This window comes from Hyalella azteca, unplaced genomic scaffold (genome assembly GCF_000764305.2).
Source record: "Hyalella azteca isolate HAZT.00-mixed unplaced genomic scaffold, Hazt_2.0.2 contig9798, whole genome shotgun sequence".
Lineage (NCBI taxonomy): Eukaryota > Metazoa > Arthropoda > Malacostraca > Amphipoda > Hyalellidae > Hyalella > Hyalella azteca.
In genome coordinates, this window is record NW_025939858.1 from 62,945 (window position 1) to 87,543 (window position 24,599).

The 24,599-nt window shown below is 36.8% G+C and overlaps 3 protein-coding genes across 3 annotated transcripts; 2 read left to right on the plus strand and 1 right to left on the minus strand.

Annotated features, from left to right (window-relative positions):
- The first annotated feature begins 3,719 nt into the window (after positions 1 to 3,719).
- On the plus strand, positions 3,720 to 9,149 carry LOC108680510 (general transcription factor IIF subunit 2). The gene is made up of 6 exons (XM_018169340.2): positions 3,720 to 3,851; positions 4,703 to 4,776; positions 5,487 to 5,623; positions 6,872 to 6,955; positions 7,297 to 7,565; positions 7,864 to 9,149. The coding sequence occupies exons 1-6, from the start codon at positions 3,786 to 3,788 to the stop codon at positions 7,987 to 7,989; spliced, it is 756 nt and encodes a 251-aa protein (XP_018024829.1). The 5' UTR covers positions 3,720 to 3,785; the 3' UTR covers positions 7,990 to 9,149.
- An 816-nt stretch (positions 9,150 to 9,965) lies between these two features.
- On the plus strand, positions 9,966 to 13,114 carry LOC108680511 (general transcription factor IIF subunit 2). The gene is made up of 6 exons (XM_018169341.2): positions 9,966 to 10,267; positions 10,421 to 10,494; positions 10,966 to 11,102; positions 11,450 to 11,563; positions 12,192 to 12,460; positions 13,007 to 13,114. Exons 1-6 carry the CDS (start codon positions 10,193 to 10,195, stop codon positions 13,112 to 13,114), a joined length of 777 nt encoding a protein of 258 aa, XP_018024830.1. The 5' UTR covers positions 9,966 to 10,192.
- An 869-nt stretch (positions 13,115 to 13,983) lies between these two features.
- On the minus strand, positions 13,984 to 23,034 carry LOC108680520 (mini-chromosome maintenance complex-binding protein). Its single transcript, XM_018169351.2, has 15 exons — positions 22,940 to 23,034; positions 22,338 to 22,529; positions 21,648 to 21,733; positions 20,514 to 20,575; positions 19,956 to 20,073; positions 19,259 to 19,357; positions 18,539 to 18,657; positions 18,295 to 18,387; positions 17,044 to 17,182; positions 16,658 to 16,831; positions 16,200 to 16,325; positions 15,392 to 15,507; positions 14,909 to 15,065; positions 14,600 to 14,688; positions 13,984 to 14,393 (listed from the first exon to the last, which is right to left on the minus strand). The coding sequence occupies exons 2-15, from the start codon at positions 22,396 to 22,398 to the stop codon at positions 14,252 to 14,254; spliced, it is 1,581 nt and encodes a 526-aa protein (XP_018024840.2). The 5' UTR covers positions 22,399 to 22,529; positions 22,940 to 23,034; the 3' UTR covers positions 13,984 to 14,251.
- Positions 23,035 to 24,599: the final 1,565 nt, after the last annotated feature.

Genomic DNA, 24,599 nt, shown 5'->3' on the forward strand with positions numbered 1-24,599 from the left:
CTGTGGATACTTTAGAGAGTTGCCTTGACAAACGTTGGCTTCATCTGCCTACTCTCTATGCTCCATCATGCCAGAACTAGTCTTTTTTTTTTGCAATTTTTTGGCATGTCCATGGATTAGGTTATATCACATCAATAATGTGGTAATGGATGGATATGGTAATATATCAATAAACAAAAAATGAGGAAAAATTACAGAAAATGTTATTTATTCTACATCTACATAGTCTTCAATGGAAGAGGAAGACTTCAGAGTACTGTTAGTAATAGACAAGTACACTCTGCATGCTTCAATTGTTTTAAAAGTAATTTTTTCAAGTGTCCCTTATTACCCTGTTCCCAGGGTTACTTCAGGAGGCTTTCATTTGCTTCTGGCACCTTACAAATAGCATATGGAATTTTTTCAGAGATGTCATACAAAAGCCCTTGCAAATACATTTAAAATGAACCCAATCTTGCTTATGAAATGGTTCATGGCAAGAAGTTATTTATGAAAAATGCTCAAAACCATCCCTTTTACCCCATTTCCCAGATCCAGGATGCTGAAAGTGGGTGAATATCAAAAGATCTTTGGCGATGCATCAGCAGCAAAATTTGCACCTTCAGAAGATCTTGCCAACACATTTTGATTGAAGTTATTGCATTTTAGAAATTACTTTGCAATTACTGCAAGTCTGAAAGACTGCAAGTGCACACAGTAAGGTTTCTGGTAAGTTGGATGGATCAGGATGCAGTGAAGCTTGTCCAGAAATTAGTTATGATGAGTGTAAGTGTTGCAGTGCGTGGATAGTAAAGGATATACAGGGTGAACTAGAATTAAGTAACCCTTTTAACTTGTTAATAAATAAAAAACTAAGAACGTTATGAAGTTGAAACTTGTTTTATTTAAAAGAAGAACATTTTTATGGTAATATTGTAGGTATCATAGTTACGTCATTATCCTGTATAGCTTGCTAAATTTGTGTTTAATTATCAAGCCTTAAATTTTCATCATGATTCACTACAGCAAAGAAGAAAGAACAAAAATTCTGCAAACCTACATCAGGACGATGTCAATAACAGAAGTTCAACGTGATTACAGGATCAATTTCAAAACAAGAATCAGTCCTTAAAAAAAAAAAAAAAAACAATTAAATCTCTTTATCAAAAAATTGCGGATACCGGGAAATTACTAATGAAGGTTATGAAAGCAACGAAGAGAAGAGCCCTATTTTGTCAAAACAATTGTGGTGGGCATTTAAAATATATTATATTTAAAAACTAGGATACAATAATACCATAAAAATGTTCTTCTTTTAAATAAAACAAGATTCAACTTCATAACGTTCTTAGTTTTTTATTTATTAACAAATTAAAAGGGTTACTTAATTCTGGTTCACCCTGTACTATCAAAGTTGCTTGCAGCACTTTCTTATTAAAAATTACCCAGCAATGCATCTTGAAAATGGCTGGTGATGCTTTAGGCTAAAAATACATATCATGGCAATGCTGCATGCTAAGTCTGCACTCTGCACCCTGGTCCCAGACTACCACTGCCAGCACTCGAGTTGACCAATGGGTGTTTCCCTATTTATACTGCAAAAAAATTAACAATTGCCTAGTTTTATCCATAATTTTTTACCAATCACTAGTGAAAAGATTGTTTTTATCCACGATTCTAGGAATTTCTGCCTTATATTCCAAATTGGCATACCGGGTGGTACTCAGGTCACTCAACAGGCTGCGACCTGTGCTGCCGCACACTCTGGCAGTGTAGAGTGCTCTCAAATCAGATACTTTTTTAGACTCTTCTTCAACATTATTTTCTGTGTTTTATAAGTATTAGTAGACCAGCAAAGTATCATGGATACCAGCATTATCCATACATAAGATATTGGCTTAAATTTTGAGTAGAAGAGAAAATTGAAGAAGAATTTATTCTAGAAAATCTGTGGGGGAACTTTATGCCAGCAATGGTGGCATAGTGTCAAACCACAGATTCCTAAAAAGATTCCAGCATTATCATAAATTAGATTCTAGCACAGATTCCAGCATTATCATACACAAATTGGTTCAAATTGTGAGTAAATGATGAAATTAAAAATGAACTGATACTGAAAAATCTGGTTTGCCACTAAGTAGTCTAATAAAGTATCATAGTTACCAGTATCATAATATATAGAAAATTGACTAAAATTTTGAGTAGAAGAAATGAAAGAATAGCTAATTCTAAAAATTCTGTGGTTTGACACCAATTCTATCATAGTAGGAATGGTGGTTCTTATATTGCATATTTTAGGTTCCAGGATGATCTGCTTGGGCATCTTGAAATTCAGAAGGGGAAAAAACAATTTTTGTTAAGATGTATGGCATAGGTATATAAGATGTTCCATGTCCTAATTGGAAAATTGGGCAGAAACCACCTGTGGATAGGACAAGAAATGCGCATGAATCTGGCCATTTTCTACTGTTTAGACATTCCTATAGCCTTTCCCTGATTCATTAAGAAAAATAAATAAATAAAAATTTACCCCTTCTCAATTTTGGAAATTACCTGTGAGATGATCATTTTTATCTGCAATTTTAGGAAGCTTTTTAGGAAACATTTCTAGGACATGGTCTTCTAGGTTCATATACATTCTTTATGCTGCTTGCAGTAATTATTGCTCACATATTAAAATGTATTCAAATTGCTAGCAGGCTATACTATGTGGTATATAATTGCTATAATTTATTGCCGGCCACTATTCCTTAATTACATTTATTTATATGCAAATTCAAGTTGTTGCAGCATTGTAATGTGATAAAGACAAAAGTGCCCTGTGAATTTAAGGCTTTCTCTACTTTATCTTACAAGGATGCTATTTATGCAAAGACTCCATAAATCTTGCCAGGCTATTGTAAATTTAGTGGATCAATTGCTAATATCATTGGCAACTAAAGTTTATAATGTATACCTCTACCATGACACTTCTCAACAATCTCAGAACTTCCATTTTATTATTATTAAGGGACAGGCTGGGTTTATAATACTGTGAAGGATGCGTCAAATAAAGTGCAATTACAAGATGATCTTGACAGTATAGTTAACTGGGCTGATACATGGCAGCTGCAGTTTAATGCTGACAAGTGTAAAGTACTTCACCGTGGGAAGAACAATGAACAGCAAGATTACAGTATGAGAAGACATGGTTGCAACGAGAGAGTAATGATTGAAAAGTCTAGTGTGGAAAAAGATCTTGGAGTTTATGTCGAAGAGTGGATTGCTTGTAAATATACAATTCACTATTTCTGAAATTTTACCCTGTTTAGATGTGATGGGCATTACATGGTGGGTAAACAAAATTTGATTATTTGTGTTTTTCTGAAAGTGCTTGAAAAGACATTTTTCATTATGCCAGGGAAAATTTAAAAATGATTGTTATTGAAAATTATTTGCTCATTAAAATTAATTATAATTTGAATTTTTTCCCAACTGTTTCAATACTATTTGAAGAATAACTTCAGTGCACTGTCAAATATGCCTGGGAAGAGATGTTGCATAATCTTGGAATGTTGGAAGTCAGTTCATATATGTTTGTAGTTAGATAAATGTTCATGCCTTTACTTTAGTCCTTTCTACTCATGAATTTGTTCATACCTAGACAGCTAAGTTTTTCTTTCATCTGTTCCATAAATCTATTTATGCACATCTTCTTATATTGGTAATTTAAAAATTCTCATCACCATGTTTTATTGCAGGTGCCTTAACAGTAAGCTAATTGTAGTTGATCATTTGTATCTTTCTTAAGCATATTCATTTTCAAGATGAGTGGTCACGCAGTCAAAGATGTCAACCTTAACAATAACTCACGAGGAATTTGGCTTGTTAAGGTGAGTAGCCCTGATTCACAACACTATTGATATGTGGGAAAATTATCAAATTTCAAGTTCATTCCTTGAATGCTTGTTACCAGATGCCACAGTGAGTACTAGGTATATTTTGAACCTAAAGGCGGACCTTTTTTGTTTTTTTTTAATTATTTCTGGAAAGCTTGCTAAACCACAACTAGCAGCATATATATATATATAATATAAATAAACTTAAGCTTACAACTGTTTGGAGCTACAAATTATCTTAAGGAAATGTGAGTTAGTAAATTTAGAACTAGAGTCATTTCCAATTTCCATTCCTACATATATTTCATCATTGTTCAAAATAAAATTTTTGAGTTAATCTACTAGTAGATTTCTGTCTCATCGCTATGCTCAGAATAAACTTCAGAATAGTGTATAAAACTAAGTGCTTGACTACTTGCTAAGGTCAATATTTATCAAATTTTGACCAAGACTATCTCAAAATACATCAAGCTCTTCTGAATGCCCAATATGCCAGCAATATGATGGAGTAGTTAGAAAAATATCAGTAAGATGTATGGGTTTTGTTAGGAGCAATTGAGCTCCTCTAACAATTTTTTATTTCCTCATCAGTTGTGCTGCTCTGAGCTGTCAGTAGCAAAATGAAGCATGGTAGTATTAAGAATCAGTGGGGGCCTCATCAAGAGGCCTAGATTCTGTAACCCTCTGTTGAAATATCTGTGTGAAGTATTTACATTTTTTATACTGTACACTTTCTGCCAAAAGTGTGAAAGCTGAAATCAATCCACCAATTTCTGCTACTTCTAGTCATGATATCTTTTGCACTACTCCAGGTTATTTTATTTATTCTATTATTATTCTCTCAGGTTCCCAAGTTCCTTCAACGGGAATGGAGCCAATATAAAGAAAGCACAGAAGTTGGACGCCTGACCATTACAAAGTGAGTGACAGTCGTTACCCTTATTTGATTATTTGAACTAAGTTATAAATAATCAGCTAGCTGCATTTATAACTGAAGTATGAAGTTAAAAATCTCTACAAGTGTTGCAAGTTAAAGTTGAACATCTCTACAAGTTGCATTCTTTATTAGTTAGAGTTGAACATCTCTACAAGTTGCATTTTTTATTGGGAAGTCCAACACTGTGCACTCTGAAAATTTGAATTATGGTGAACAAAAATTTTGTTCTTCAGCAGTGAAGTCAGACAAAATCTTGCTCACATCTTAACAAATCAGCATAGTAGTATTTTGTCTTGCTCAATTTCTTGATTTCAATTAGGATTAATATTTTTCTTTAAATAATATTTTGCATACATACATATCAGCCTAACTTATTTTGTACCTGAAGAATCTGCTCTTGCTCATAGATAGTACATTTTGAGTCAATTTTATTTGAGATTTGCTAATATATGTATTAATCTTGAAAAATGTACACAATTTAAAATCAATTATAACTTCTTGTCTATAAGTATTGATTACTTGAAAACAATATGATCCCCATGCCAGTCATTTTCATTTCTACAAATCTCATTTAACTACTTCATTGAAATGTAGGAACTTCCAAGATTCTTGCATTGCAAGCACATATTACAAGTTCTACCAATTGGGACCAATTCTAACCAATTTTCATGCAAGTGTTGATGTCTATACAGGCATCCTCAGAAGAGATCATCAAATATTGCATTTTCCTTAAATGAAACTTTGGAAAGCGTTAAAAAAATGCCCAGACAACACAAATTTATTCAACACGACCTTAAACAGTGTCTGGGAGTTATTTCTGAAACTGTTGGTAAGTATTGCTGTAGTCTTTGCTTTTCTTTTGTAAGTAATACCATAGTTACCAAAATATTTGGTCATGTAAATGATCTGTCCCATTGCCATCAAAATATTTGTACAACCACAATGATCTGTCCCATTGCCATCAAAACATTTTCTACAACCACAATGATCTGTCCTATTGCCATCAAAATATTTGTACAACCACAATGATCTATCCCATTATGTGCTTATACACAGGGTAGGTAGTCGCATCAATTAGTAGAGTCGACTACAGTTTTGCCGGCTGAGAGCCTATTCAAGAGGAGAGTGTTTTTTTTTTTTGTACAGTCTGCCAGTGATGGCAGTTGTTGAGTAAGGTGTACATGGTGGGAGCAAATGAGAGTGTGCAGTTGTGCACACTACAGCTGCCATGGCAGTACTAAGCTTACTTGACTGGCTCAGAACAACTTGAAGTGCTTTGCGTGCAATGCACCAGATAGTTGCCTCTGAAGACGTCAATCATCACAAATATTTGTGGAGTTGACTAGTCAACTCAACTACTCGCCCCGTGTAGAAGCACCCATTGCCATCAAAATATTTGTAAAACCACAATGATTTATCCCATTGCCAAAGTAGTTTTTTACTTTCCTCTCAGTATTATGATTTACAACACATTCCTACAACATATGTATTTTTTCTGCCAGCCAGTATTGAGGTATGTGAAACAAATATATGTGAAAATAAGGAAAAGACATCCTAATTGTAACTTGCTGCTACTTAGAGTGTTGCATGCACAGGCCCTGATTTGTCTTGAAATGTCCATGGTGATAAAAAATTACATAAATTCAACGTTTTTCTGAAATCATACATCATGAATGGTAGAAACATTTCCTTTGTTTAAAGGCATGTGTCTGGATTGAGTGCAACGTGCGTGCTGAGATCTTCTCTATTGAATGTGCAACAATACAATATTTGTATTAAACACAATGAAGAATCGTCTCAATTCATCTATGAACATTTAACCTTTTTCTTCATGCCTTATGAACATTTGGTAATAAGGGAATTGTTTTCATTTAGCTCATGTTATATTTGTTCAATGTTCATATATGACCATTGATCACATTAATATTTATTTTTAAAGTTCTTTTCAATTTGTAGAATTTTCTGTGGCTTAGGTGGCATGTTTAGTTGGTGCCAATGCATGTCTATCAATCTCTACTTGCATTGCTGCAACCCTTTGACTTCACAAGAAAGATATATCGATTTGTCTTTATTTCAGATACCACGCCGGGATGCGAGCCTGGCTCAACCAAAGTCTCTTTGGAGGGAAAAATAATTCAGAAGTTTGAGTGCCAACCTGTCAGTAAGTGGAAAATATTCTTAAATTTTGGATTTCTTGGTACTTTTTCTATGTTGTCTTTAACTCTACAGTTCACTGAAACACCATTATAGCTATTCAACAACTTTAATTAAAGTAAATACAAATTTATAACAAGCTAATTTCTTCTTCATATCATATCTGTTTTCATTTGTAATACAACCTGAATTAATTGATGATCAAGTCTAATTAAGCTGTAAGCTGATTTCAAAGCTCCCTAAAAACTATAATATCAAGTTACTACTTGTGTTGACGTCTTGATTATAACCAAAAACATAATCTGCCAGATGAAATGAATAATCAAACTAAATTATTATTCTCAACAGTGGACGCCGACTACGTTCGTCTGAAGCAAGAAGTGATGAGAGCGGCCGCTACTCCTTTACGAACATCCATTGCCATTGATAGACCCATCAATGTCTTCAAGCCTATCTCACGTCACCAGCACACGCTCGAAGACAGAGATCGCAGCAGTAACGTCAACAAGAACTTCAGAGCTGATCGAGACAAGGTCCTTGAGATGATTTTTGCTGCTTTTGAGAAGCATCAGTATTACAACATCAAAGACTTGCAGAAAATCACCAAACAACCGATTGTAAGTATCCATCGTCATTACGGTGTCAGATGCACAATGATCCCATTAAAATGATTACTTTTGGCAATGATTATGTTAATTGAATTTCCTTTTATCTTTAGTTTACCGTAAGTACAGACAGTGTTTGTAAAGCAAATTGTTCTACTGGGGAATGGAAATGAATGTATCCTGATAATTTAATAAAGCTTCAATGTCAAATAACTTCCTAACTCTTGATATTCAATAAAGACCTATTGTGCTCGAAAATCTGTTTGTATTTTATGCATTATTGTTTACAAAGGTTCATTATTATTCACAGACGTTCCTGAAGGAGATCCTGACTGAGGTTTGCAGTTACAACATGAAAGCTCCACACCGCAACACATGGGAGCTCAAGCCCGAGTACCGACATTACACAAAGCAAGAAGAACAAGCGCTAGACTGAAACTTTCCCACACTGTTAGTGTCGCCAAAATGTGGTATCTGCTTATGGATACTGTAGTTGGATAGACTTATATGATTCTAAGGCATGATTTTTGTAAAATTGTGATTATTTTACGGCAAGGATTGTTGAACTTTGTTAGTGTTGAGAACACGAACTCACGGGCGATTTTTTTTTTTCAGTACAATGTAGTACAATGAGACTTATTAAAATAATCAATTTAGATTTCGAAGTTTTCAGTTGTGAAGAATGTGTCAAAAAACTGGTGTTCACTAGTTGGAATTTTTAATCCCGGATATTTCAGCCTGATAATTCAGTGAAACGGTTAAATGGTCTTTGATAGAGGCACCCACTTATCATTTCAGAGATTGATTGGGCAGTAGAATGCAATGTAATTCTAAGACACCTGTCCCAAAAATATGTCTCTAGGATATTTGATTAACTAGATGATTGCTTGTCAAATTTTTTCTGCCGTTGATCTACTAAATGACTGCTTGTCGAATTTCTTCTGTCGTTGATCAACTAAATAATTGCTTGTCAAATTTCTCGCTGCTATTTTAGATATTCTTTTGGAAAGTTATTTCCAATTGGTTTTTTGTTACACTTATTTACATGATGATCATCTTTGTGGAATTCCAATATTCCTGTTCATCATGATTGCAGTTTAAGATTGTTCTGTGAATACAACGTACAATATTACGGAGGAACTTTGGAATGCCTCTGTCTAGCCCATCTTCTGCTAGGCGATATCAAACTTGTAGAGCCATGATAAATTCAAATGTAATGCTCCCGTAGGGTTGCTTTGTGTTATCTTGATTCACTCATTCTGTAACTGTTGTCTTTATTCTTATTTCACTCAATTTATTATCTTCACTACAAGAATGATTATTAAAAAATGCTTTCTTCATTTAATATTGGAAATATTTTTTCAAACAGTATTTGTGAGAAGCCCTATTTGCACGCTTCAGTACAGCGCTCTAATGTAGCTTTAGAGGCTCTATTACATCCCCTGTATCACTAATCGCTCTCAGCAAAAAAGTAAAATGTTTCTTCCTCTCGAAACGACATTCATGACGTAATTTTGAAAGTTGTTAATTTTTTTTTGCTAGCGGAACATCGTGCTTGACATTTCCAGTCTGAGTTCGAATAAATGTTGAGTTCACGATGATAGTTTTATTTACTTCATTTTGTGACGGTAATTAATTAATTTGGTGCAGAGTGATAAGTTGCGAAATTGTGCATTGAAATTCATTATATTTTTGTGATCCAGTTTTCTTTAGATTATAACTAAGACAACTCGAACATTTACTGATTTCTATTGCTGATAACACGAAATGGCGATGGACAATTTTCTAGTTATCAATGTGTTAATTTTCTAATCAGTAACCCTCCAATATTTCTTGTATTGATAATATGCGTGAAGGAGATATGCTCGGAAATACATAATGCCAAATAACTACTCGCCGATGTGTGTGCTGTGCACGCTGCTCGTGCTGTAGGTAAGAAAAGTGGGTCATTATTTTGGACAATGTGACACATTCTTTTGAGTGTGATGTCATTCCCCCCAGGGAGGCGTTCAGTTGAGCGCTGAAGGGAACTGGCGAGCCCTGGGGTCCCAGCCTCTTATGATAGGTAGCTCGGGAATTTTGTGTTGACATAGGTTCCAAAAGTTCCTGTCAAAGTCCTATCGGACTATGACAGGAACTTTGTCCGATAGAAGATAGGATAGGACAAAGTTGTCGGATAGGATAGGTCCAAGTCCGATAGGACTTTGGCAGGATTATCCTGTCAAAGTGATCTAATAATCCTGTAAAAGTATCAATTTACAGGCAGATTTTCACATCAACTGATTTTAGAAGATCGAAGCTGTATAGTTTTTCTTTAAGTTTCGCGCATTTTTCGTGCCCTGATTGTCATCTTGGTTTACTTGTTGATTTGGTTGGTGAAGGTGCTTAATACCTGATGAGTTGCTTGATTCAAGTATTTTTTTCATGTTCATGGTTTTAAACTGGCTGAGTAGTAGTCATATTTTAGTGTGCTTGGACCATTGAGTGAAATTGACCCAAAGTGAAACCGATCATGAAGTTATTTGAAACCTGAGATAAACCTGAACCGAGTCATCCTCAACGCAGATTTTTTATATATTCCCTAGTCAATCCAGATTTTAAATTTAATATATTCGGTACTTATATTCAATTTTAAACCTATGTCGAAAACAAGTGGTCATGGTGAACGCACCCTTGATGTCTCGAACGTCGGCCAAGAAGTATGGCTCGTCAAGGTGAGTGTGATTGACTAATTTGCTTGTGAGATCCCGAAATAAAGTGAATGACATTTACACCCTTCAGCTGCTATAAAGATCAAGAAAAGGCTTGTCAATTTCTAAATCTTTGTTGTAAATAAACGTCTTGTGATTCTTGCTTCACTCCCGCAGGTTCCAAAATTCATCCGCGAGAGCTGGTCAGCGAACAGCGGAGACCACGAGGTCGGTCGTCTGAGGGTCGTCAAGTGAGTCCTTGAGCGTATCTCCAGCTGAATACTTCTTTGGATCAATAAATATTTTTCAAAAGGTAAAAATAGAAATTTCGCATTACTGGCAGTTTTACACGAATTTTTCCTCGTGGAATGGTAGTCATGCATTGAGTAATTGATATTATATTTTGACAATTGTGGGCTTGGCGTTTCCCAGTCCGTGTGTTGATGCAACTAACTTGCTCTTGTAACACGAGCGAAGCTCTTCATATTTTATTAGGGAAGCGTTTACGTTAAGTTGGTGAACTACCACTCTTAGTTATCAGTTACCACTTACGATCACATAGAAATTTTCAATGATAGCTTCTGATATTATATTGTGCTATAATTTTCTCAACTTTCAATTGTAATATATGCCAATTTGTAGTACGAAGATCACTAAGTTTTCATACCCCGGCATTTTGTAATTGATGCCAAGTATACATTATACCTCTGCACGCGTCTAAGGCACCCAGGCCAGAGGGCGCCCACCATCACGTTCTCCATGAACGAGGCGCTCGTGGCGGCCAACAAACTGCCCCGGGAACACAAGTTCATCTCGCACGACATCAAGCAGTGCTTGGGGGTCTTCTCCTTACCTAAATGTTAGCATTATATACATCATTTTATCTATCTATATCAGTGGCGACAGGCCACATCAGGCCTACCTATTCTTCCGCGCCGGTATCACTATGACTATAACATGATAAATTGACATCACTATGACTATAACATGAAACGGAGAGTAGAAAGATTTTTTTAGTTGATTTCTTATCATGCATGCTTGTTTTGCGGTTGAAAGCAACTGGCTTTACTGTCGCAATTTGAAGATTTTTTGGCTAATATTGTGTAATATAATAATATTACTATTTGTAATTTAAATTAATACAGTATTGAGCCTACGAACGCCGTTTATTATGGTACGTTGTTGAATGTTATTCTCCTATAACAGCGGCTACAGAAGGTGCGCAGAAGCTGGAGGGCGGTCCTGCTGATGGGGCAGCAGGCCAGTACAACATATCCTTCGAGGGACAGGTCGTCAGGAAGTACGAGTGTCAGCCTGTCAGTGAGTACCCGCATTATAGAGGACCACTAACAGCAGATTAGTGATGTGATCAGTTCGAAATAACCTTTTCGTAGTTTCAGGTTTGTTCACTTGCTGTCAGCCAATAATTTCCTTCAACTCTACCCTCACACGCTGTTAATGAAGTCGCAGGTTTCCGTTTGAAAATAGTTTAGCAATATTAATAGTGCTTGTAAATTGTGTTGCAAATTAAGTTAGTGGGCACAGTGCAAACGCCCTGCAGTGGTGGGCACAGTCCGCTGATCCGCTAATTAGCGAAGCTGACCTACGTCAACATATGTACGTCAGGCAATCACGTCTTGTGTAATCCATCACGTCTTTTGTTACACAAGACGCGATTGGTTGACGTAGTCAGCCATCACTGTGGCACACCAGCTAAGGAAAACGTCAGCTTCGCTAATTAGCGGTTAGCAGATTAGCGGACTGTGCCCACCACTAACGCACTGTATACAGTAATATTTCAATAAATTATGATGGAACTCGGCTAAGCAAAAGATTTCGATTATTTAGCATTTGTACCCGGAAGTATAGCACCTACTTCCTGACCATAAATTTGTGCAAGATATATTGCTGATCCATCTTAATGAGAATATATTACGTGTCATTTCAGTGGACGATAATTATTTGAAGTTGAAGCTCGAGACGAAACGAGCGGCTGCGACTCCCGCGCGACAAGCCATTGCGATTGAACGGCCTGCCAACGTCTACAAACCAAAGTCCTTCCATCCCCACAAGGTGGCACAGGAAAGGCAGAAGGAGTCAGAGGGCAAGAAAGCTCGAGAAGATAAGGATAAAGTTCTGGAAGTTCTTTTCAACGCTTTCGAAAAACATCAGTATTATAACATCAAAGATTTGCAAAAGATCACTCGGCAACCTATCGTGAGTTGGCGTTGTGTTCCCATATTGACTAGGCTTCTGAATATTCGTAAAAAACATTCGGTAGTGCTGCTAGTGCATCTTAATTTCAACTTCAAAGTTAGCTACTGGCTGTAAAGTTATTTTGGCATTTCATGCCTATGTCAAGGAAACATTACATATGTACTTTCTTATTAGCGCATTTTATCATCATATGCAAAAAAGGCGCTATTATGTTCGTCATGTCCTTCCGTCCGACTGTCTGTCCGTGACTTCACGGACGGACGGACGAGAAAATGCGCTCTCTGTCACTCACCGCAGTAGCATTTTATCATCATATGCAAAAAAGGCGCTATTATGTTCGTCATGTCCTTCCGTCCGACTGTCTGTCCGTGACTTCACGGACGGACGGACGAGAAANTGGCTTGGTCGCCTGTGTCAGATGACTGTGGCTGGCTTGGTCGCCTGTGTCAGAGGACTCTGACTGGCTTGATCGTCTGTGTCAGATGACTGTGGTTGGCTTGGTCGCCTGTATCAGATGACTCTGACTGGCTTGGTCGTCTGTGTCAGATGACTGTGGCTGGCTTGGTCGCCTGTGTCAGAGGACTGTGGTTGGATTGGTCGCCTGTGTCAGATGACTGGCTAGCTTGGTCGCCTGTGTCAGATGACTCTGGCTAGCTTGGTCGCCTGTGTCGGATGACTGGCTAGCTTGGTCGCCTGTGTCTGATGACTCTGGCTAGCTTGGTCGCCTGTGTCAGATGACTGACCAACTGGGTTTTTGTGAAGGCATATGGCTAGTGGAGGCAACGATTAGCTTAGGGCTGGTTATAACCTTTTTTATTTTAAATCGTTAGTTGGTAAGGTGGAATTCTGCTATTTTCTCTATCAACTTCGGGAAATAAATATTTATAAACGGTTAAAGTTTTTAGGCTTTTGGAAATTCTAGGCCGATGATTTTAGTCTAAAAAAATTTTTTAACGACTTACCGGGGATGCAGCGGTTTTTTAACTCAGTCTGAAAAAGATCTTCATTTATTTAAATATGGAAGTACATTTTTTGTTACAAACGTGCTCGCAGTCCGTTATGCACTAAGTAAATAAACGACTACTAAATTATCTAAGATAATGAATATGAATGTACGGACAAGCTTTTCCTCGATGAATAAATTTCAAGCTAATAACTAATTGAATGAGCCGAAGAGATGATGCTCCTCGTTAAGAACGCGGTAATCATTTTCTGACAAGGAATCAATGCGCTGTTGAAGTGATCATAGAAAACGCCTGTCATTGATCGTGTGAGGGAATTTAACGGTTGAAAAGTGTGGCAAATGTTAGACTTTAGTCTTAGTGCAATATTTTTTTCCATTGCAATGTGTTACCGATTAGTAGCGAGTCAAAAGAATTGACTCAAAATTTGTACAAAAAAAAATAACCATCAATTAGCCGCACCAATATGACCAGTCGCGAGAAGTATACAGAATGAAATAATTATTTTCAGTTGTACAAATATTTTTTGAAAGTTTCTTAATTTTGTATTAAAACGATAGATGCATAGAAGGTTTTATTTTCCTTGCTCGTGATAATGTGAACTTCTAATGATGTTTTAATACATTTTGTGTTGATGGGAAATATATCGTGTTGGATGATTTTTTCTAGAAATATTTCCGATTCTCGGTCATTGGGCTGGGACATGTGTGGCAGATCTAATTTTGGACTACATTCAAAAAATTTTCATAAATCGACCATATTATCTGGCTAAAACGAAAATTATATTGATGTTCGGATCGCTGAATAGCGTACAGTTGGCATCTTATTTTCACCGGAAAGCTGGCGCGCTAATCCGCGCAGCAGGCCTCTGTAGGGCGGTGATTCGCTCAGCGCGTTTGTCGTCCAGGACGGTGGCGCTGTGCCATATTTCCGGGGTTAGCTCCAGCTCGCCGCAGCTCTTGCAGAGCAGCCTGTATTGTAGAGGTTATATAGCTATTTGTTTCGAGGTTTCAAGTTAATTGGGTAACGACTTTTGCGTAATGGACTATAAATCGTAGGCCGTAGACATTCTGTTTAATGAAATATTCACTTGGAATTCAACAGGTCATTCAGTTACAAGATTGCAAATTTGCTGAAAATGGTTAAGTCACAATTGCAATAAGCGAGCGGGTCTGACCTTGATAAAACCTGCAGACTGTGGAACCTTTCTGGAGACATGGCCTCTTTGTTCCGTTCTCTGGCCTTCACGAACTCGTCTTGAAGAAACTGAAATCGGAATTGCATCAATCAACTAAGTTGACATTTACCGAAAATTTAATCCGCTAATTCTAACGTTGCTAATGGTCGTTCACAAATTTATTCTGCTTATCCAAGTTCATATCATAAAAAATGCACGTAGCAACGATGATTTCCTAATTAATTTCAAGATTATTGAACAACACTAATTAGGATGAGAAAACCACTCAACATATTCAACAAGCCAGACCTCTTGGATGTGCGAAGGCATTCGGTAGTCGGCCAGTCTCGCTAGAGTAATGTACTTTCTCAGACTTTCCAAGACTTCTTCTGTAAGCTTGGACTCGACTGAAGTGAACGCTTTATCCACGTCGTCATGAGCTGGTCTCAGAACAACTTCGCTCTCACTGCATCAAAACATGAACAAATGACCTTCAGTATATTTTGTAAGCTAATTTCTGTTGATGAATGAATATACGTAAGAAGGGCTTTTATCAAACAAATTTCAACGGAATGTCAATCCAATAAAGTTCCTAAATCTGGGGAACGGGAAATCGTCTTTATATTATCTTTAATTATATTCAAATCTCACAGTAATTCTAGATCTTAGTAGTTAGTACTAGTACTATAAAAATCGATCAAATTAGTGTAATCTGGACAGTTTTTGTTATTAATAATTAGCAGATTTTTGCGTTCAACGAAGCCAACATGGAGGCAGCACTTCATCGCTTACCTTGGTAGCAGCGATTTTCCTTCAGAGAGAACCAGCACGTTGATGTTCGTTGGCATCTCAATGTGATGAAACTGGAAGTCATACTTGCATTGTTGGTTGCTGATCACGTTACCAATCTGGGATCCAAAGTAAAATATTATTTCTATGAAACTACCAACTTTGGATTAAGACAAAACAATTACTCTTTATCGATTAAATTTTATTAGATTGCAATCTTTACACATAAAACATAAATACAGGCAATAAATACCTGACAATATAACGATGCAAAGACAGGAAATTCTAGAACACAATAAAACCGCTCTACTCGTTCATTTACCGCCTCTGAAGCATGTAATTGAAATGTAAACGCAATACAATCAGCCCTTTTGTGTCAGCATTACTTTAGCCATTTAAAGATGAGCGGTAGAAGAGACGAGGGGGGTATAATTCTACTCTGCACAGCGCGGGAGTTCTACATACATGCGTGTGAGATTACAGAAAAGCTCTTCTGTAGAAACGTATCAATTAGATTCTCTGCATACGGTATTACTCAAGCTCCGCTCGGCAAAATCTGGCTTACCCCACATGGAGATAGTATAGTATAAATGTATATACCTCCTCGAGTAGTATGAAGTATAATATAAATGATTATAGAATAGCATAAATCTATGTACCTGCTCGAGTAGTATGAAGTATAGTATAAATGATTACAGTATAGTATGAATGTATATACCTGCTCCAGTAGTATGAAGTATAGTATAAATGTATGTACCAGCTCGAGTAGTATGATGTATAAATGATTATAGTATAGTATAAATGTACATACCTGCTCGAGATTCCTGACGCCCGTAGCGTCGAGTTGGCCGGCCTGCATGACGGTCTCGTCGACGCAGAGGAGCGTGTGGCGTGGCAACTGCAGCAGTCCGCTGCGCAGCTCGTTGCTGCTGTAGTCCTGGGAGCAGGTATTCTAATGTTATTGTAAATCTCAAGCAACCAATAGTCAACTGGTTTCTTGTAGGTTTAGACACAAACAGCAAGTAACTATAAACGGTTACTTTTTATCTTAATTGAAAAACAAATATTGTAAAAAAAATAATTACAGCACATTTAGTACAACAGAGGCATTTAAACTCTTCCCAGTACAATTGAGAGAGTTTGGCACCCCAAACAATAAGAGAGAAAAAAAAAGGTTTGTGCAAATGACCAGAGGGATTTTATGGTTATTTAATAGTGTTGTTTTTTCGAACGGATATCACAAGCATGGATATTATAAGTAATCATCACCTTTTTAGGCACAACAGGCATCTTGTTGAGGTTATCAATGGTGAGAGGCAGCATGACTGCGTGAGTTGACAGTCGCTGCAGCAACGAGTAAAGTCGGCGTGTGAAGCCGGCGCTGGCGAGCTCAGGTGTGATGCCGGAGATGTTCAGAGGAAATTGGCCGTGAACATTCATGTCCTGAAAGAGATGACGATGAGAAAATTATCTAGTCATCACAAGGTGGTGAAACGGTTCACTAACGTTTCTTTGCAATTAAGTGCTGGGCATAATGCATGCTTAGCTGCGTACTATCTACCTTCATAGGTCAGTAGGCAAATTTTACAATTTTTTTATATACAGGGTCCGTACTAATATTTAAATAAAATACTAAAAAAAAATTCTTAAAAAACCATGTTCTTCTTGTGGACTGAAAAGTAGAAAATAAATTGTGGCTCGCCCCAAGCATCAGCGGACCAGCTGGGCAGAGGGTCGATGACAGGCAGCAGGGGGTTGGTGTGAGCCAGGGGGCGGTGCTGCAAACAGTGCACTCTGCCCAACAACAGTGACATCAACAACACGAATTTAGAAGCATGGAAAATTTGTACCAATTTTATTTTTTTTTTAATTTATGAACTTATGATGGAGCTTGTACCTGGAACAATTCAATGAAAATATGGTGCGTTTAATTAGCATTTTATTTGTTTTTAAATTCTTGGTGAATTGCGATTTAAACAGACTTATAAGTACTGATATGAACAAAATACACGCAGCGGATATAGCTCATATTTGACAATATCAGCCGAGATGCAGTATGGTGAACACCCTATAATAATGTCCAGAGCCTAATTCTCTGGTCTCTTCGTCCACATAACCACCATCCACTGGTGAGAACGCCAGATATTCAAATTGATTTGCAAGTGACAAGTTATTACTTAGTTTCCAACATAAATCCAGTTGTGCTAAGGCTAGAATCTAGATGTTATTTCCTCATACACGAAGTCTTAAAAAGAATTTTTAAAAATTATATCAACTCATTATTAACTGCTTGGTCGTTAAATGGGATGAACTCACATCAAGAAAATTATGATTGAATTCAGTGGATAAATGTGGATGATTGAAGACCAATTCAGGTTGCGTGCATAGAATTGACTTAGGTTTTTCAGAGAGTCATCATTTAGAAGGAGTTCAAAAGATACCGTACAATTTATTGCAACCATAATAATGGCTACATCTGTTAGCGCCCTCTCTTTTCCAGTCACTCAATCTTAAGTTGCAAGGAATGAAGTTGAAGTTACGTTTGAGTCAAATGTATCAAATTATCATTGAACATTGATTTCACAATCCATGGCACTTTAGAATAGAAGTTTGCTCGCACTCATCATCATAACTCTTCCCAAAACGTACAATTTTTTTCGGTGTGAACGCAGTATTTCTTAGTATGGAACATAATAATTCGGTAAGGAGTGTAGACAGCGTTGTAAAATAGTATAAAATGATCCTAGGTGCTTTTCGAGGGTATTCCAACCCAAGACCCAAAAGATTAGATCGGCTCAAAAAGTTGCTTGACATGGCATCAGAAAGTGATAACCACTATACAGGAGATTTTGCTAGTCTGATGTGCAAGGGAAGGTAATAGCAGCCGAGAAAGATGCCTTCCCTACCTGGGTACCAACGAAGGAGGAAGTTTAGCAGCAGGTTCCCTCGTGTCTTCCATGGGGCAGGAGTCTTCTTCATTCAGGTCGGTTGCCGAGAGGCTGGGGTCTAGACAGATTACACCNAGAATGAGAACGAACATGCCTGTCTCTTATACACATCTAGATGTGTATAAGAGACAGATTGAGTTATATCAAGAATAAAAAAAATTGAAATAACTACAAGCTCTATTAGGATAAACACGTGACTTACTGATCTGTTTCCATCTGATCTGTTTCATCGTCCAAAGTTCTCTTGCATGAGCCGCTGCTCGAACAACTCACGTCCAGCGCTCCATTGAATGCACGATTTCTCGTCTGACTCAGCAGCGTCTGCAGGGATCATGCACAACATTCAGACGTCACGAAATATGGATATATCCAGTAAGAGAAATTATTCTGAAGGAGAGTTTGATTTTGGCATTTTTTGTGATTAGATCTGACGGTTCTTTCATGTCAGTTGGAACCCCTGTCATCCCTGGATTTTGGTATTTTAATGTTATATTATAGCTACTAATGTCAGTGGCTCGTGGCTTTAGTATAAAAGAGCGCGCATAACATGAGAACGCGCCGTCTTGATGGGGCCAAGGCTCCATGCATATAATAGGGGCTAGTAGCGTTATTGAGACAGTACCAGTGTGCAGAAGGCGCATGGGCATAGAGATGTAGTACTCATTGCCGTAGTAATATGTTGGCATGACAGTCAAAGAAGTAGTATCTTTAATGAAAACTTGTTACCTGTATAACCCTCGCATGTCAATGAAACTTGTGGAAAAACAGTGCTATACCCTTAAGCCTCACAATACTTAAACCTGTTTTCAGCAGGATGCAGCCCATTATATATAACAGGGTGACACTAATCAACACTCTCACATGTGGTGCCCAAATAGTGTTCAATCCACAACCTGACATGACCATCAAGGCGTGAGCGTACCTGAGACACCCAGGGCTGCTGGCCGGGCAGGCTGATGCAGTAGCACACGCTGCGCTGTGCAAGGTTCTCAGAAGATGCTGCGTCAAATTCAGCCTCAACCTGGTGCATTTTGAGACATGAATCAAACTCAGCCTCCACCTGATGCATTTAGAGACATGAGTCAAACTCAGCCTCAACCTGATGCATTTAGAGACATGAGTCAAACTCAGCCTCAACCTGATGCATTTAGAGACATGAGTCAAACTCAGCCTCAACCTGATGCATTTAGAGACATGAATCAAACTCAGCCTCAACCTGATGCATTTAGAGACATGGGTCAAACTCAGCCTCCACCTGGTGCATTTAGAGACATAACAAGAAAAAATATATACTGAAATTTTCTTTTTGAATTTGAACATTGCAAGATTGTCATCAGAATCAATTGCATTATTGGCAACATATAGTTCTACAATTTTTAAAAATCAAGTTACTAAAGTTTTCACAAATGAAGCTAAATTCACTATAATAACCTATAGCACTCAAAGGTCTACAAGGTATTGTATGCCTCCAGTTCAAAATTAAACAAAATCTGATGCACGTCACTGACTTGCATACCAGTAATGCAAAGTTTCAACTAAATCAATAAAAAAAACATGCTGATTCCTAACCCAAGCACAAAACAAAGGCAGGAGCGAGGAAAATTCAAAACAATACGCACGGTTTGATCAATGGTCTCTCGGTAGAAACTGGTGTGCTTCTCAAGCTCTCCATTCTTGTTTCTTGCTGCATAGTTGCCAATAAAATACTCGGGCTCATACTGATCCTGCACTTGGCATCTGAGGAACACAGAATCATAAGATTAACCGTATAATAACCTTTGCAATCATGCCTACAATTGCAGAATTTAATATCCTAAAAATTCTCATATTACAATTTTCTCAAATTTTTATAAACAGAATTGTGTAGAAGTTTGGTGAATACATACGAGGTGAGCCCACTGATAAATATTAGATGTGTCAAACCTTGCCCAGCTTGGCAAGTTCAAGATTTTTTCAGACCCTAAAGTTTCAAATATGATGTAGAGTGAGCCTCAAGACAAGAAACTACTCCCATGACTAACTTGACATGCAAGACAGAAAAATATGGCGCTGCTCACACATTTACTCCACTCAGTTTTGCACAAAAGGATGTTCTGGTAAGAGTCAAGAGCAATTACATCTCAGAATGAGATGAAATAAAAAGCTATAAATTTCCTACATTTAATGAAAGTACAAACCTGAACCGCACAAGTTGTCCATCTTGTAGTTCATGAAGAGGAGTTTCTGGGATGCAGGGCACCTGGAAAAATGTCCAGATTTTATATTTTACACAAAACAATACCTACATAAATATACAATGAAAGAATAATCTACCTGGTGATAATGCTCAAGTGTGTTCTTAGGACTCTTGCCTATCCCTTTTTATTATTAAAATATAATAGCTCTTTTTCATGGGTCACATTTTTAATTTTTTAACCTATTAGATATGCAAACTTTTTAAATCTCTCTATTGTGTTACATAGCCTCAGTATTAGGCCTTTAATGGCCACTGACAAAATTTTTCAATGTCAAATAGTAGTTTTTGAGTTTTATGGGTTTTTGTTAAAAAAACATAAAGTGGTCAAAGTTACCCCGGGAGTCAAAGTAACCCCATTTTACAGTATATATATATAATTGGCAGTGATATTATCATATGATATCATAATATTATCATGTGAGTCTTGGCGCACCATGAGTAACAACTTGTTCCTTCTTCTAGCAAATGTAAATTTAAAGTTTTAAAGCTCTAAGGTTTTACATTTTTATTGGAAACAATATCAAATGAACAAGGTCTGCCATACATTTACCAAATAATTGAGAACTGAGGTTGGCATCAAAGATTATATTTGAATAAAATACGCATTTAAAAATTACCTTTCAAAGACAACACTTCTAAAGAATCCAATGTCTCCGGTGTTACATATGTACAATGAATTTCTAATTTTATTTTTAAAATTAAAATTTTTTTAAAATTTTCAAAATTCTTCATTCTGTCAATCGATATATGCATTGTCTCCAACTTTATGAAAGTGTGCAAAATTTCAGATTGATTGGACAGGTAGAAGTGTGTTAAATATCAAGAAGTGAAGTTAAAGAGAAGTCTTTCAAAAGCACTAACAAAGAGAGAGCACAGACCAGGTTAAGGTGAACTTAACATTACTGAGACAGCTGATAAAATACATAACAGGCAGATAACAATGAGGCAGATAACAAAAAAAATAAGCACAGATAGAGTGTGTTACACACGCCACTAGTCTAACTCTGAAGCCCCCCAGCAAAAACATTCATATTAGAAAGCAGTTACAACAGGAAAAAGGAATGAAAAAACTTACTTGCTCTAAAAGGGTATCACTGTGGAAACATTCATTAACTTTTTCCAGAATTTTAGTAGTCCAGCCTTTTTGTCCTTGAAGTTCACCTGCAAATGAGAATAACAATTAGCAGTATGTCAGCAACTCTGTTAGATAAATTTATCTTGTGCAGCATTTACATAGAAATAATACTGCATAAGTCACCTACTATATAGAAAAAATGCAACTATGAATTATGATTGAATCCATAATTCACACTCAATGATTTAGAAATGATTTTATGATAATGTAAATGATCAACTGTTCAATACCATTTCTAGATGATAGATCTAGTTTGAGTTTTAGCTAGTGGGACCAAATGCAAATTTAAAAAGTGATATTGAAATTCAATTCATATGACAAACAACATAGCAGTCAAACCTAATTTGTTTCAAAACTTTACTGATATCAACTTATCAAGGCTTTTAATCCAGAAAGGTTTGAAAATTTATTGAGACAGAATTGAATAAGAATATGTTAAGCATTGTTGCTGAAATCAGCATTGTAGCTGGGATATGATATTTTAGCTAGTACATAGAATACATGCAATGCAATGCAACCAATGTTTTTCTCTTGCAAAAGAAGTCATATCACTGCTATCAGCAATTTTTAGGCAATTGCAATTTAGAAAATTTCAATAAATTATACAATATAGAAAATTATATTACAAACCAAAAAGGATATCAATGGCCTCCAGTGGTTTCTTAATCCACTGTTCAAGTTGTTGGGACATTGTAGAATCTGAAGTAGGAATCTTCTTGTCAAATTCAAATTGGGCCAGAGAATGAAGATCAACCAAAATAAATCCAGGCTCACAAGCAGCTGAGCAAACCAATCAGAAAACCTGAAGATGGAAGGAGAGTTCTGAAAAAAAGTAAGAATTTTACTTCTTAGATGTGGCAAACCTCAAACCTGAAAGAAACAAACAAATGAACATTAAAAATTCTAAAAAATAAAAAAGAATCAAGACAATTGAAGCTTGAAGGCAACCTAATGTATTAATATGTCTAAAAAATTCCTGAATGCCTTGGAAATATCATACCTTAGCATATAGTATCAATATACTAAAAGTTCTTTCATAGTTGAAATGGCAGTTAGCGTTAGGTACGCTTACGGCACCAATCGGCAATCGGTACAATCCCGAGTCTTGAGCGAGTAGTCAAGCATTGCAACAGAGTGAACAGAAACGTCATAATTCCAAATGCAAGAATGTATTTTCTGTGAGAATAGCCAGGAATATTTATTGCTATACAAGTGTAAGGTTTCATACTTACGAGATGTATTTTATAGTTGAGCAATACTGAAATATTCACAAAATGTTGAGTTGTCACAAAATATTGCACCACACGCACCCATCAGCTGAGATAAGTTTTCCCGCCTTTTTACTTTCATTTTGAGATGAAAAAAGCAACACTTCGAAGCAAATTAACATGATAAAGTATTCAATTCAGCTGTTTAGCAGGATGGCTGCTTTTTTGGAAGATAACTGAGCATATTCATTATAATATAAGGACAGATTTTTTCCCTTTGCTCCTGGTTCCAATTTTTTCTTACATCTTTTTTTAGCGCATTTTCTCATTTATGGAAAAAATGCATTATTGTGCTCGCCATGTCCGTCCGTCCGTCTGTCTGTCTGCCCGTCCGTCTGTCCGTGACTTCACGTTTTCGTCGACGAGAAAATGCGCCCTCTGTCACTCACTGCTGTGAGTACTGAGTTATATTTTTTATGCATATAACTTCGTGCTGATAAAGGATTATGAAAAAGTATAAAACTGTATTAGTTATGGCGCCAATAGTCCTAATCAGGCAACTTCAGCCCATATCCTGTGCATCTCCCAGGCCCCCTCTTGCTATTAAAACTCAGTTAAAATTCTCAAATTCAACTTTTGAAAGACATTACCTTCCATTTTTACCTAATTTCAGAAACTTAAATTTACCCCCTTACCTATTTCTTGTTCATCACCCTCATACTTTCATTTGTGAAATGAAAGCTGACCGGTTTGACTCTTGAAAATCAGTCCGTTACCTCAATCTCAACTTAATTTCAATAACTTAAATATACCCCGATCTATTTATTACTTATCATCCTCATATTTTCATTTGTGAAATAATAGCTGAACGGTTTGACTCTTGCAAATCAGTCCCCAAATAATTTCTACTGATGCTACACACATACTTTTTAGGGTTAATTATGCCATGTCCTCAAACGTTAACAAAAATTGTGTTTCGTATACTCTCTGCCCACAAATCCCCATAAACACAACCAACTATAGAAAGATCGGGTTCCAAAGGCCGGATCCCTTGTGAATCAAGTCACGAAAAGTTCAAGAATCGGCAACAAGCCATGGGCCTATTTCTTCAACGCCGACACTTCTATTCTATAACTGATGAAAATTAATGGTAAACCGCTACCAAGAGCCCTTACGAGTTTTACAGTTACACACAATCACGCTCAAACCCCAGTCGACCATAACCAACAGCGATTTTCCATGAAGTCGCTTCGGTCAGGGGCCAAGTTTTTTATTTATTGTGCGATCTAAAGCTGGCACATCTCTAGTTATAAATTCAGGCTCCGCATCTCAGAACGGTACAGAACCTATATTTTCATATAGTTTATTTCAACGCGTCGAATAATAATTAAGAATGCAAATGATAAATGTCGGCAAACTCGCTAAACAAATAACTCGTGCCTTCAGCTCGCGTTCTAACTCGACAATGAGTCAATCATCAATGTAATGTTATTTTAATTATTGGATTGTTTTTCAACAACAGTGTAACTTGATCAAAGCATGCCAGTATCCTCAGAAGTTAACTTGCATTAGTGAAACACGGATAATAGAAAATCTCTGTCAAAAATTTGACCTCTATGGTGATGACATTTTTTTGAGAGATGTGCATTTTCTAACTAATTATAATTATTCATAAAATACGCTT

What these genes read in the sequence shown, in the direction of transcription:
- LOC108680510 (XM_018169340.2), top strand. Translation starts at nt 3,786, where the DNA reads ATGAGTGGTCACGCAGTCAAAGATGTCAACCTTAACAATAACTCACGA. An exon ending in GTTTGAGTGCCAACCTGTCA is followed by an intron (nt 6,956 to 7,296) that starts GTAAGTGGAAAA and finishes TATTCTCAACAG; the next exon opens with TGGACGCCGACTACGTTCGT. An exon ending in AAATCACCAAACAACCGATT is followed by an intron (nt 7,566 to 7,863) that starts GTAAGTATCCAT and finishes TATTATTCACAG; the next exon opens with ACGTTCCTGAAGGAGATCCT.
- LOC108680511 (XM_018169341.2), top strand. Translation starts at nt 10,193, where the DNA reads ATGTCGAAAACAAGTGGTCATGGTGAACGCACCCTTGATGTCTCGAAC. An exon ending in AAGAAGTATGGCTCGTCAAG is followed by an intron (nt 10,268 to 10,420) that starts GTGAGTGTGATT and finishes TCACTCCCGCAG; the next exon opens with GTTCCAAAATTCATCCGCGA. An exon ending in GGTCTTCTCCTTACCTAAAT is followed by an intron (nt 11,103 to 11,449) that starts GTTAGCATTATA and finishes CTCCTATAACAG; the next exon opens with CGGCTACAGAAGGTGCGCAG.
- LOC108680520 (XM_018169351.2), bottom strand. Translation starts at nt 22,398, where the DNA reads ATGTCCCAACAACTTGAACAGTGGATTAAGAAACCACTGGAGGCCATT. An exon ending in GGACAACTTGTGCGGTTCAG is followed by an intron (nt 20,074 to 20,513) that starts GTTTGTACTTTC and finishes TGTGTTCCTCAG; the next exon opens with ATGCCAAGTGCAGGATCAGT. An exon ending in TGCCTTCGCACATCCAAGAG is followed by an intron (nt 14,689 to 14,908) that starts GTCTGGCTTGTT and finishes TTCCGATTTCAG; the next exon opens with TTTCTTCAAGACGAGTTCGT.